Source organism: Geotrypetes seraphini, chromosome 9 (genome assembly GCF_902459505.1).
Source record: "Geotrypetes seraphini chromosome 9, aGeoSer1.1, whole genome shotgun sequence".
Classification (NCBI taxonomy): domain Eukaryota; kingdom Metazoa; phylum Chordata; class Amphibia; order Gymnophiona; family Dermophiidae; genus Geotrypetes; species Geotrypetes seraphini.
The window spans coordinates 53,965,452-53,979,935 of record NC_047092.1 but is presented as its reverse complement, the minus strand read 5'-3'; the positions used below and the strand labels follow the sequence as shown (position 1 = coordinate 53,979,935).

At 40.5% G+C, this 14,484-nt stretch overlaps 1 protein-coding gene across 32 annotated transcripts in view; it reads left to right on the top strand.

The window, feature by feature from the left end:
- Positions 1-14,484, top strand: part of FOXP2 (forkhead box P2) — a 979,918-nt gene that overhangs the window by 854,323 nt on the left and 111,111 nt on the right. For all 32 annotated transcript variants that reach the window (XR_004540577.1, XR_004540578.1, XM_033957711.1 and 29 more), the window contains one exon: positions 3,601-3,705. Coding sequence is in view for 30 of the 32 variants with exons in the window: in XM_033957711.1 (XP_033813602.1) it covers positions 3,601-3,705 (105 nt within the window). In the remaining 2 variants the exon portion in view is untranslated. The remainder of the gene's footprint in view (positions 1-3,600; positions 3,706-14,484) is intronic.

Sequence of the window (14,484 nt, the reverse complement as noted above, 5' to 3'; positions counted from 1 at the left end):
CCAAGTTTTACAGAATAGATGTGGTGGCCAAGGGGGATACCGCCTTTAGATCTTCGGTTCTGGTAGCAGGCTCATTGGTTCCACCCTAAATTTGAGGGACTGCTCTGTTACGTCCCACTTGTTCAGGAATGGAGTGGGATTTTACAAGTAGGAAAGATTAAGTTCTTACCTTGATAATCTTCTTTTTTATAAATCCACACTCCATTCCTGATGCCTACCCTGGGAGTTGCTGATTCTCCAATTGTCTGCCTCAATAAGTACTGGTAAGTTGAATTTCTGTTTCTTTGACCAGTCTTTCCAAGATTAACATCTACAACTATCATGTACCTTACTCCAGGGGGGTCTCTCTCTGATAGGTCCCACACTTGTCAGTGCAGGCTGAGTTTCCTTGTTTTCAATGTTTTATTGGTTATTTTATTTACAAAAACTGTTTCATTGTTTGTAAGCTATTTATTGATATGGGTAGATTAGACTTGTTTCTCAAGGAGTTTTCCCATACCCTTCTCTTCTGTGTCCTCTACAGGAATGGCTGTCTGCTTTGTCACACACTGGAAGTTGGAGGGTAATCCAGAGGTAAGAGAGGTGGAGCAAAAAGTTATGCTAATGAGGCTTCCTACAAGAGATCTCACGAGATGGGATTCACTACCCACTTGTTCAGGGATGGAGCATGGATTTATAAGAAAGATCACTAAGGTAAGAACCTAATCTTTCAATAGTCCCTCCAAAACAGGAAGTGTCACAGGAGGGATGGAGCCAGGAGGGCTTGGTCCAAGATGAATGTAAGCTGAGATCTTAGCTAGGTTAAGTAGGCCCAGAGGGAAGCAGCAATGCCCCATAGCTTGTGCCTCCACACTTATATGTAAACTGCAACTGCTACAGTCAGGTTCGCCAAGCTCAACTTGGAACCTTACAGATTTTGTACTTTGACCTGAGTAATTGCTAGACACTTCCCTAGTAACTTTGAGGAATCAGGCCAGGGATAAGTAAAATGTGCTGCTGTATTGAGAGGTAATAAGGTACACAGTGGCCCTGGAGGAGCAGGCCAAGCAAGGACATTGTTAAATTTACAGACTAGTTTTATGTTCCCTTTTTCTTCCTACCTGTGAATGGAACAGGATCCCTTTCCTAACAGCTATAATAAATGCTTTTTTCCTTTACCTGCAACTGCCATGTGGCTCTTTCTTACTTGGGTATTGGTCCTGCCCTTGTTCGCGTTACCACACACTCCTTAACACATTGCTGCTCTCTTCATTGAAATCAAAATGGTGATGGCATCTATTGAAAGCTACTTTAAGTAATCAGCCAATTGCCTCACACCAGTAACATCCAATCCAATTCTTTAGATTAGATTCTAGCATATATGCCAACCTAGAAGGTTTGTTGAAGCTAGAGTATCAAGATTTCAGTAATTTTTAAAATATGGAAGCCTTATAGGCCTTTAGAGATATTATAATTTCAGCTCTTAGCCACGTTTTAAAGTCTTCCATTCATATTGAACCTGAAACTCTTCACAAAAATTTCAAAATAATTTTGTAAGTTTCTCTCTGTCTAGCCAGAAACAGACTGCACCATTTTTTGAAGCTGAAGCTTAAATTGTGTCCACTTCCTAATAATCTTGAAGAATATGGAACTCAACTACAGCAACCCATATAAATTTAGTGATCAGGTTTATTACACTCAAATAGAAGAAATTCTCTTATTAGCTTTGACAGGTTGAGACCACAACCTGACAGATTAGCAAACCTTTCCTGCTTGGTTCATCAAGTGAGGGCCGCTATGCTCTTCAAAAGCCACATTCATGTTTCCTCAAGTCTTATAAAATGCACTAAGCTTTTGTTATCCCAGCTTTTAGAAGAAGCTTCCTTTCATCTCCTGATCTTGTGTCATAGTAACATAGTAAATGTTGGCAGATAAAGACCTTCGCAGTCCATCCCAACAAGATGGCCAAAGTTGAATCTAGTACTCTGTAAAAGTTCCACTTCTTCATTATTAATCAGAGGTATACTTAATGTGACCATTTATTTTTTTCATCAAAACAGGAGATCTATTTATTGTCAGTCCCACTCCCAATCCACCCTATCCCCGCCCCCAATTCATTTACTGTATTTCTTCCATTCATTTTTCATGTACACATAATATCTTATTAATTCATAATGGTACCCATAAAATAAAAATAAAAAAACCAATACAAAGCACACTATACGCAGAGAAAATGTTAATTATCATTTATATTTGGGGGGTTTCAAAGATGTCAAGGCAGATGACTTTAAAATATGCAATGTCACCTCAGTAACTATAGAAAAATAGACAAATATAGTGTAAAATATAGACAGCAGATATAAATTTTCAAAACTGACACATTTTGATCACTAAATTGAAAATAAAATAATTTTTCCTACCTTTGCTGTCTGGTGATTTCATGAGTCTCTGGTTGCATTTCCTTCTGACTGTGCATCCTTCCTTTCTTTCTGCACTCAGGCCCAACAGTTGTCCCTTTCTATTTCCTCCCTCCTTCCTTTCTATGTCCTTAGTGCCCCCAGTGCCTCCTTCCTATGTCCTTAATGCCCCTTCCTAAATCCTTAGTGCCCCCAGTGCCTCCTTCCTATGTCCTTAATGCCCCTTCCTAAATCCTTAGTGCCCTCAGTGCCTCCTTCCTATGTCCCCCTCACTGCCTTCCAACCTTTGTCCCTCCCCCTCCCCCGAAGCCAGCCTGTCTGCCTCCCTGCCACGCCAAAGCCTGTCAGCTTCCCTCCCTGCCTCACCGATTCAAACTCCCCCCCCCCCCATCCACCACCGCTGCACCTTCTTCTTGCCACACAGAAGCCTTCTTCCTGACATCAATTCTGATGTCGGAGAGGAAGTTCCAGGCCAGCTAATCACTGCCTGGCTGGCCCAGAACTTCCTCTCTGACGTCAGAATTGACGTAGGGAAGAAGGCTTCTGGGCGGCAAGAAGAAGGTGCAGTGTCGACGGACCGGTGGTTTGAATTGGTGCGGCAGGGAGGGGAAGCGATTGCCGGTCCCGTTGTTTTCATTTACTGTATTTGTAGCAAGATACCCTATTCAGTATTTATTATCAAACAGTAAGATATTTTCCTTGTTATTGTAGTTATTGCTAGTTTTAAGAGTTGAAAGGACACAGTTTTACAATATTATTACTAATACTAATTTTTTTTAAAATAAAGTTGATAATGGTTAGAGTTTAAAAAAACTGGAATATGCCTTTCAGCTTTAGAGAGTCTTTGCCATCCACTTTAAGTATGCTCTCTTCAAAAATTGATCAATTTTGAAATAAATTCTTTATTTATAGGCAAAATGTTACAGATGGGTCATATGGCAAAATTACCATAGTATATTATACAGTCATCTCATTTTTTCATCCTTTATTAACAGTCATCTTTGACTCTATTTCTTCTCTAATTGGAACATCATCTAGCCTTGGCAGTTGAACTATTCAATAGAACAATTAAATTTTTCTGACTGCTCTGAGCTGAATTGACCTGTTTTGACCTGTTTGTCACTGACTGTAACCTGACAGGCGCTAGCAGCCTTCAATGATTATGGTTTTTGAAAGTAATCTGATGCTGTATTCTTCTGCATAGCTCATCACATGAGGAGACTGGGGCCTCCCACACTCTCTACGGTCATGGAGTTTGTAAATGGCCTGGCTGTGAAAGCATTTGTGAAGATTTTGGACAGTTTTTAAAGTAGGTTCCTTTTTATTTATTTGGGGTTTTTTTTCATGATAGTGCTGAAACATTTTGCTATAAAATATATCAATTGATTTGTTTTTTTAAATTGAGGAAACCAGGATTATCAAGGCCATCTGTTGCATCATTCATGAATAAAACTTTCTCAAGGATTTCAAATACTTGGTATGTAATGCTCATTCCTTAGGTGAAATGAAGCCCTGGAAAAATGAAAAGGTATTTGTGGTATTTTTGTTGCAAAGTACCTAAGTGTGCGTGAAGATATTTTATATTCATCTACAAGTATATACCTTTTTATCTCTCTATAGGTGTGTGTATCTATATATATGTGTGTATATATATATATATATATGCATACACACATATACACAAAATCTATTTTGCTAGTTAGTACATTGAAATGGTTTTCTTCAGATCAGGTTGATATTAGCTTGATTCTCTTTGGATATTTGTCTTTATGGGAACACTAAATATGTAAAAGCTAAAAACAATGATGGCATACTTTCTTTTCTTGGAAAAGAACAAAACCAGGAAGACAGTTACAAACAGTAGTTTTATGCTGCTGTTTATGATTTTTAAAACAATTTTGTAGAACAGTTTAATATTTTAATTGTATCTGACTTGTTAAGAGACAGCATCTTGTTCTTCTGATACATTTTAATTAACATGTCATTTTAAATTTTATTTTACATAATGGTGATGAATATTTTTTGGCATAAACAGGTCTAAGTGAATTGCTATGTATAAAAGAGTATTTTTATATAGATGAGTAACTTCACAGGCTAAGAATCTGATGTTGTCATGGTGCAGCTAACAGGGTGAATGAACTATTTCATGCTTCATCAACAATTAAGTTAATTAGCTCATTTGAAATTGCAGTGCTTTGTTGCCAGGATGTTGGAAGAAACATCAGAAGGATGTGTTTACAAATGATGGACTATAGGGTATATAGCAAAAGCACCTTAATAAGAAGCAAGCATCAGGATGATTTCAAAAGAGAATTATACCGTACTAGCAGTTTTGCTAATGCATTTAACTCTTGATGTACTAATTTTTAACACTTTGATACTAAAATTACTGATACTGACTTTTCAGCCTCACTCCATATTTTCTGTCACTTTGCAAGTGGATAATTTTGTATATTGATTAGTAATTTCAGAAAACGTTTGTAGTATTATGAGTCTATTAAAATAATCTTGATCCATAATTTGTACTAGTAGATTAAAGAACAGCTAGTTGTAGAAGATGTTTTTTATAAAACAGATGTAGTATATCACTAAGTGAAAAGACTGCTGGGTCAATTTCCATATGTTTACTTTCATACATAGACCACCGAACATCAGTTATTGTTTCTGCTTCTGTCCCCCAAATAACCATTAATCAAAGTACTCTTATGAAGTAGAGGAAACTGAATCTGCAGCCAAAATTGTTGACCGCTACCGCCCCCCCAAACTACGAACTCTGTTCTCCCACCAACCAAAGGACCTCCTCAGGCCTACCTTTAGAAGCCTAGAGTTCTAGTACAGTGTTTCACAGTTCAGTCCTGGAGTACCCCATTGCCAGTCATTATTTCAGAATATCCACAATGAATGCATGAAAGAAATTTGCATATAATGGAGGCAGTGTATGCAAATCAAGTTTATGCATATTCATTGTGGATATCCTGAAAATCTGACTGGCAAGGGGGTACTCCAGAACTGAGCTGAGAAACTGGTCTAGTAGCCTCTTTGAGGCAGGAGTGATTCTAAGTCACTCCTGTCCATGCCAGCTCCATACCCAAAATGGCTGCCACACATCCTTACTAGACTGCCGTGGAAGGTTGTAGTAGCCATTTTGAAATTGGAAGCAGCCATAGGCATGTTTTCAGTTGTCCCCCAAAGCATTGGCGAACACAGATTTGGGGACAGTTTCGGTGCTGAAACCAAAACCGAAGCTAAAATTCAGTTTGCCTCTATTATAAAGAACTTTTTGCCACAAAAGGTCAAAAGGAGTTATAACTTTATTCCATATTTAGATTTCCTAACAAGGGGGGGTGGGGACATTACTAGGCTGCAGTAAAATATGACATTTTATAGAAGCTTAATGTACCATAGGAGTCACTAACTTGTAATAATTGAGTTCTGCAGGTTAGTGACTCCCATGATGAAATGAATAATGCAGCAAGCTGCATAATTTTGCTCCCTAGAAACCCTGGATTGCTACTAATGCACAGCCCAGTGCTTCTGGAGAGTTTTGTAAGGAATAGAGCTGTATAAATGGTGCCCCTTCCCCAATGCAAAGGCCTCCCTTGCAAGCACCTATCCACACCGTAGTCTAAGGCTCCCTCCCCAGAGACCCCCACCCACCCAAGTCTGCTGGAGATATATATTCCCTGGTCGTACAGTGGTATTGGACAGAACCAATCTCCAGTCATTTCTGCCGTTTGTGGCTCTGGGTTCAAAATAGAAGCCATTACCTGCTGAGATTGGTACCACTGCTAATGAAGCAGCTGCCATATAGAGGTAATCTAAAAGAGGGGCTCTACAGGGGTGATCTTCAGGGGGATGGTGGGCCTTAGACTAGGGATTAGAAGGGTATTTGTGAAAGGAATGAGGATGGTCGAATCAGGCAGAAGGTCTTTATTTTGAGGTGTTGGGGAGGGGCAGCTATTTATATAACTCAAACTTCTTTAAGGTGGTACCTGCAAGCATTGGGCCATGTGTTAGCAGTCCTGCTCCCGGGCAGGAAATATAATGCCAACTACAGATGGCATCATTTTTCCAGGAATAACACAGCTTGTGGAATTCAATGCAAGCTGTGTTATTTAATTTGCATAATAATACATGCATGCATCTGTATGTTTTGAATCTAATTGTGCAGCTTGTAGTGATTTATGTGTTGCAGTAAGATAACGCATGTCAAGAGGCAAAAATTGTGCCTTATTCCTTTAAATGCACATTAGTAACTATCTCCCTAAATGAGAAATCAGAGTATATAAGCTGGTCTATGATTCGGAATGCATATTATTGTGCAGGAGAACTTTCTGATTCTTGAACCTATTGTCTATTCGTGAGGAGAGCAGGAGCTAAGAATATGGTGGTAGTAGCAAGTATTTTATGAGGCATTTACAAGAGTAAACCAATTGGAAAGTGGCTCCAAGATCTTTCACTTTTTGCCTCATTACTAGAAACAATTTTCTCCTTTCTTGTGTCTCTTTATTAACATCGGGATAAATCCAAATACGCTGTGCCATAAAAGGAGCTTGAGCCTTACGAAAATAAAGCTTCAATACGGCATTAAGATCTTGCTGAAGCACAAATGAAATGAGCAAGATAGCTCTTTCCTCAATTTTTGTAGTAGATATTTCCAAGATTTCTGAAATATTTCCCAATTCAAATGGCTGAGGTAAAAGTCCTTAATTTACTGCAGGTGTTTTGCTCCCTAATTTCTTTATAGGACCAGGTAAGTAATAAATCTTATTCAAGAGGGGAATAAGTTTGGGAGCAAAATCAAAATTTGGACCAAATAATTCTTAAACAATTCAAGAGAGGAAATTTCTGCCATCCTTGGGAAGTTTAATAGTCTCAAGTTCAGTCGTCTATTATAATTCTCTAGTTGCTCTATTTTGTTATGTACCAAAAGTTTATCCTTTATCAATCCAGCATTAACTACTTTAAGAGCTTTCATTTCTTCATTTACTGCTTGAAACTTAATTTATTATCCTTTTTTATATCATCTACTGTTTTTGCTAAAGTCTATCTTTTTCACTAGGGAAGATGTTTCCTCCACTGTTTTTTGTAGTGTTCTATCCATCCTCTGGATAGCTTTCCAGACATCGAGCAGAGTCACCTCCGAGGGGGTCGAGAGAGTCAAAGGACTGTCTTCCACCAATAATCTCATTATATTCCCTGCTACTCCTTCCTCCGTCTTGCTTCCCTCACTGAAGATAACTCCCACAGCCACTCCGGCATCGGGGCTTCTCGCCTGCATAGATGGGTCAGTCGCGGGGCACAGAGGTACTACCGGGTCAGGAGGCGAGAGAGAGACTTTCGGCTCTTCAGAGGTGCCCAAGTACCGGGATGCCAACTCCAACGAGCCTCGCATTCCACCCTGGAGAGGAGTTCTGGTGGTAAAATCCAGCAGAGTCTGTCGCAGGGGCGTAGAAATTCGGCCGGTGAGGGAACAGACTGAACTAAGCCATTCCTTTTGATATGTGGCATTTGGTTCAGGAAAAAAGGGTCAGAGACTCACTGGCAACACACCAGTCACGCCACCATCTTGGACCCCCTCCACCTAGAGCTTGTATACGTATGTGTGACGCACAAATGGAAGGGGCCTAAGACAACTGGGCCGATTCCAGTTGGCCCAGGCACCTCAAGCCCCACCTGGGCTTGGGCTCCCTCCTGGCCCAATTGGACTCGGCGGAGGGGGGGGTGGAGATCGCGGGGCAAGATGGCTTGGGCTCCCTCTTGCCCCGATATCAGCGGGGGTTCGCGGTTTGCCAGGGTAGGAGGGCTTGGGCTCCCTCTTGACCCGATATCAGCGGGGGTTTGCGGTTCGCCAGGGCAGGAGGGCTTGGGCTCCCTCCTGCCCTGATCGTGTCGCGGGGTTCGGGGGTGCTGCGGGGCAGGAGGGCTTGGGCTCCCTCCTGCCCGATCATTGTAGGGGGGGGATTCTGTAACCGGTGTTGTTTTGGACAGACACCCGTATCAGGATTCAGCTTTTAGGCGAAGGACTGGCTCCTCCTTTGCCTAAAAGCTCTTGTTTTGGACGTTTGGGACTTAGGCTTTTTTTAGGTTGATTATATGGTGTAAGTTTAGACGTAGTGGTGGTCTGAGCGTTTAAACAGCTGAACGTAGAGGCAGGCCATTATTGAAAAAACCTCCTTTTGAATGTTTTTTTTTGATAATGGACATTTTCCCTGCTTCTACTTTCAACGTTTAAGGCCTTAGGCCAGAAGGGGACTTAGACGTTATTTTTTATTATGCCCCTCTACGCTTTTTGTGACTAGATGTTTAATACCTACTAATATATTTAGTAACAAGCAATCCTAGGCACTTGTATTTGCATGGATATTATATTTGTAAATGTTTAGCAGTCTAGTGCTAAACATGTCCAAATTGCCATTTTCAAACACATTTTTTAGATGGTTTATTATGCTGTTTCTCTGCAGTGCATATGAACTTCAAGGCGGAGTGTTTTGTGCAGGATAAGGCGGACATTTATGATTTGGACATTCTTCTGTATCAACCACTTACATGCACTTCAGAAAGCTCCTAAAAATGCTCCTCTTCCCCAAACAGGACGACCCACCTTAAATTTTTCTAGGGCTCAGGTGGTAATATTTTTAATGGCCACACACTAAGAGGGAAATTCTATAACTAGCGCCTAAACTTAGGCTTTGGTAGACACCGTGCCGATGCCTAAGTTAATTGAAAAACACCATCAGAAACGGCAAAAAATGGCAATATTGAAGCGCCACCGATGCCTAAATAAAAGGTGTCTGGAATCATGGCTAGGTAGTCATTTTAGGCCATGGAACGTCAAAGTAGGCATGGCCAATGCCAGAAGTGGCATTAGGTGGGCTGAATGGCTACCTAGCCATGATTCATGCAAAGTTAGGCAACTGAAATGTAGGCCTGGAAACCCTGGTCTACATTTCAGCCACCTATCTTTGCCATATGCAGCAGCCATAAACTGATCAGAGCAGGGGAATTTATCCCCGATCATTTGAGTTGGCAGGGCTCCCCAAAGAGACCTTCCGACTCAGTGTACGGGGGGGGTAATTTCCCTGCCACAATCAGCTGAGCCGGATGCAATGGACAGAGAACCCCTTCCCCCCAAATCAGCAGGAAGGATGCCCACTCCACTCCCCCCAACTGCGATTGGCAGGAGGGATGCCCACCCCCTCCTGCCACCGGCCCCCCCAATCCCTGACCACCTTCCCCCCAACCGCGATGGATTTGACAGTGCTTAAACCAAAATATTTACAATATGAAATTCCAACTAGAAGACAAGTTTTCTATAGCTTGCTTGTAGCAGAGATTAAAAAGCAAATTACAGTATTTTTCTTTGTTACAGAGCTGGGTAATGATTTTCTACTGAGAAGACTGAATTGCTAGTATCAAGCGAAAACAATTTGTGGTGTAAAACATGACAACCAACAAGTTGTTTCAGATCTTCTGTTCTTATCAGAAGCATTACACGCATGTGATATTCTACATTGCTGAGTATCACAACAAAATAACATTGAAAAAATAATTAGATTAAAAGTCTTATTTAAAAACATAGAAACATGATGGCAGATAAAGGTCAAATGGCCCATCCAGTCTGCCCATCCGCAGTAACCATTATCTCTTCCTCTCTCTAAAAGATCCCACCTGCCTATCCCAGGCTTTCATGAATGCAGACACAGTCTTTGTCTCCACCACCTCTTCCAGGAGACTGTTCCATACATCTACCACCCTTTCTGTAAAAAAGTATTTCCTTAGCTTACTCCTAAGCCTATCACCTCTTAATGTCATTCTATGCCTTCTCATTCCAGAGCTTCCTTTCAAATGAGACTCAACTCATGTGCATTTACCATATTTTTTGCTCCATAAGACGCACCCTAGATTTAGAGAAGGAAAACAAGAAAAAAAAACCCATTCTGAACCAAATTCTCCTTGCCAGGTTCTGCACCCAACCCCACACTCCTTGCCAGGCTCTGCACCCTATCCCCCCTTTCTGCCAGGTTCTGTACCCTGCTCAGCTTTGGAAAATGCACATCGCTGATACCTTTACATTTTTATTTTCTCTCTTTTTTTTTAAGCAATTCGCATGTCCAGCACAAGGCCCTTTGCCTCAGCTGTACATTTGTTGTAAATTTAAACAAGTGATTAATTTACTGTAATTCCAGCAGAGGGCCCACTTCCCCAATACCTTTCTGCAGGACCCCCTCCTTCCCTCCCCCCCCCCCGGTATCTTTATGCAATCCTGGTGGTTCAGCGCTGCATCGGCAGCCTCCCCTGTTGGACGGCCGCCCAAGTCCCCATCTGCTGCAGCAGTGAGAGGCAGGCACTAGCCCCGAGCGCACCTGACTGGTAACGTGTCGCCGCTCAAATGGTGCTGTCAGCTCGGTCCAGTGCTGTATCGGCAGGCTCCCCCATCTGTCGCGGAAGTGAAAGGCAGGTGTGAGCCCCAAGCGTGCCTGCCTGGTCCCGCGCCGCCGCTTGAATGGTGCCAGCAGCTCCCGCGATGCAACGCTGTACCGCCAGGATTACATAAAGGTACCGGGAGGGATGTGGTATTCGCTGCATAAGACACACCCTTATTTACACCCACTTTTTGGGGGGAAAAAGTGTGTCTTATGGAGCAAAAAATACAGTACATCTTGTAAGTATTTAAACATCTCTATCATATCTCCCCTCTCCTGCCTTTCTTCCAAAGTATACAGATTGAGATCTTTAAATCTGTCACCATACGCCTTATGACGAAGACCACAAACCATTTTAGTAGCTCCATCCTTTTTATATCTTTTTGAAGGTGCGGCCTAAAGAATTTTATACAATATTTTAAATGAGATCTCAGCAAAGTCTTATACAGGGGCATCAATACCTCCTTTTTCCTACTGGCCATACCTCTCCCTATGCAAGCTAGCATCCTTCTAGTTTTCGCCATCACCTTTTCAACCTGTTTGGCCACATACAATCACACCCAAGCCCTGCTCTTCTGTCATGCACAGAAGTTCTTCACCTCCTAAACTAAATTTTAGCTATCAAATTTCAGACCATTCTTCAAGCTCCAACATAAGAACATAAGCAATGCCTCCGCTGGGTCAGACCTGAGGTCCATCATGCCCAGCAGTCCGCTCACGCGGCGGCCCAACAGGTCCAGGACCTGTGCAATAAACCTCTATCTATACCCTTCTATCCCCTTTTCCAGCAGGAAATTGTCCAATCCTTTCTTAAACCCAAGTACTGTACTCTGCCCTATAACGTCCTCTGGAAGTGCATTCCAGGTATCCACCACACGTTGGGTAAAGAAGAACTTCCTAGCATTAGTTTTGAATCTGTCCCCTTTCAACTTTTCCGAATGTCCTCTTGTTTTTTTATTTTCTGAAAGTTTGAAGAACCTGTCCCTCTCTACTCTCTCTATGCCCTTCATGATCTTATAAGTCTCTATCATATCCCCTCTAAGTCTCCTCTTCTCCAGGGAAAAGAGACCCAGTTTCTCCAATCTCTCAGCGTATGAGAGGTTTTCCATCCCTTTTATCAAACGTGTCGCTCTCCTCTGAACCCTCTCGAGTAACACCATATCCTTCTTAAGGTACGGCGACCAATATTGGAAGCAGTATTCCAGATGCGGGCGCACCATCGCCCGATACAATGGCAGGATAACTTCTACCGTCCTTGTTGTAATACCCTTCTTGATTATGCCTAGCATTCTATTTGCTTTCTTAGCGGCCGCTGCGCACTGTGCCGTCGGCTTCTTTGTCATGTCCACCATTACCCCCAAGTCCCTTTCTTGGCTACTCTCATTCAATAATATCTCTCCCATTGTATAGTTGTACCTCGGGTTTCTGCTTCCCACATGCAATACTTTACATTTCTCAACGTTGAACTTCATCTGCCATCTCGCCGCCCATTCCCCCAGTTTGTTCAAGTCCCTTTGCAATTCTTCACATTCCTCTTTAGTCCCAGCTCCACTAAATAGTTTTGTATCGTCCGCAAATTTTATTATCTCACACTTCGTGCCTGTTTCTAGATCATTTATGGTTTTTCTTAAATGCTATTCACACCATATAGTATTACAATGAATTTCAAAATATATTTTGCTTCTAGGCGGGGTATTATTTTAGTAGAATTATGGTTACTCTGCTTCTTGAGATTTTTTTCCCAAGAAAGCAGTGTAGCCATAAAATTATGAGCTCAAAAAAGAAGTCTTTGAATTTGTCAACTAAAGCATCTAGCATAGGGCCTATTTTACAAAATGTTAAGTTAAATAAATTGAGCACCACTGACTTGCATAGGAAATATCCTGCTAAAATAATCTCTGAACTGCCTAGATTCAAAATTAACTCATTTACGGTTTTAACTTTTAATTTTAAAAGGTTAATTATAAATTGATAATTTGCATTATGCATTTAATGCTATCACATTTATTTCATCACCTAAATACTACACAAGAGATAAAATAGATGAGTACCTTATTTGATTTTGTAAGATTTTTCTTAACTATTTGTGGAAAGAGGAAAATGTGTATACTTTTCCCTATGCAAGTCAGGCACATAGTGGAAAACTCGTGCACTTTTTAAAGAATGCTGGTCAATCACATCATTTATTCCATTTTGAAAACAAAAATCAATATACCTATAAAGTGACCCATAAATTAGAACTGCCTCACACAATATTTGTTCAGTACTGCCTTTCTGAAGGCACCCTTTGTATGTTTTGTTCACCTCTCTGTTTAAACTGCAGTCACAGTAAGAGGCTTATTAGGGGACATTAGGGACTGGAGCTAACCAGAATTCCATAGCTTGCTTTGCTCTTATTAATGCATAGTACAGTAGAATACATTTAAATATTTCATAGGCATTCAGTAATTTGGGTGTAATCGCCTTGTTAGCAGACCAGTAGAAGCAGAACAGGTCTGTGAAATGGTGTTAGTGATTGCATGGATAATTTACAGACCTTTGCCATTAGAAAGAGCATTATTGGTGGCTAGCAGGAAGCTGTGAAATAGAACTAGCAATAAGTTAAAAAAAAAAGAAAAATCTTAATAAAGATTCAGTAACAAGCATCTTGAGTTATAACAACACTCTTGGTCCTTTTTGAAGCAGCTATAATTTGACATATGCAATATATCAACTGTATATGATAGTAATATGGAGTATTCATATGAAAAGGGTATTTGCAGCATTAGTTTCAACTTCCTGCAAGGGACATGGTTAAATGATTATGCATATGCATGTTGAAAGAGCAATTAGGCACCAACTGCACAAATACAGCAATCCTCTCATTTTTTTCAAAATTATTTTATTCTGGATGTACAAATTGAGAATTTTTGAACAGCAATATTACCCGAGAATAGTTATAAAGGCTTTAAAAAATAATTTTGGCATAAAAGTCAGAGGTACATAAATTCATAATTTAGTTTTAATGTATGTCTATTTATTTAGTCTGTATTGCATTGCATTCATTTCCTATACTATTTCTGTAGTTTGATTGGCATAATTAAGTAGGGGAATGAATAGGTACTATTATTTTATATATCACTGGTAAACAATAGCGAGGAAAGAAGGGAGATATGGCGAGGTATGTATATGTTTTTCAAGTTCTCGGTAATCCACTAGAGGCTGTTCTATAAATGATCATTGAAGGGCTGCAAGCTAGCCTATAATTACAGGAAAGAAAGTGGCAGCTCTGGCATTTCATAACTATGTGTCCTCGAAAAGTGCTTTGTGAGTTTGTCACCAATGATAATTTAGATAGAGGCTCATTACTGAACATCACAACACTTTAAAAACCTTTCGCCTTCGTACAGGAGAATAAAGGACTATTTTAATGGCAAGGTTCTTTTGTGTTCTACTGAAAAATTAAATCAAGACAAAACCTCATTGACTATTATTGTAGTCTACAGTCTTTATTCTAACGAAAGCTGCATAGATAAATGGAATATGTCTATATGACTTGTGCATATGAATGCAAACATTTTGTACTCTTTTTTTTATATTATTTTCATATATGATGAGATGTTATACCATAAAGTAAACAGCATTTAAAAAGTGCTCTGCTTTGCAACTAAAATGATACCCAA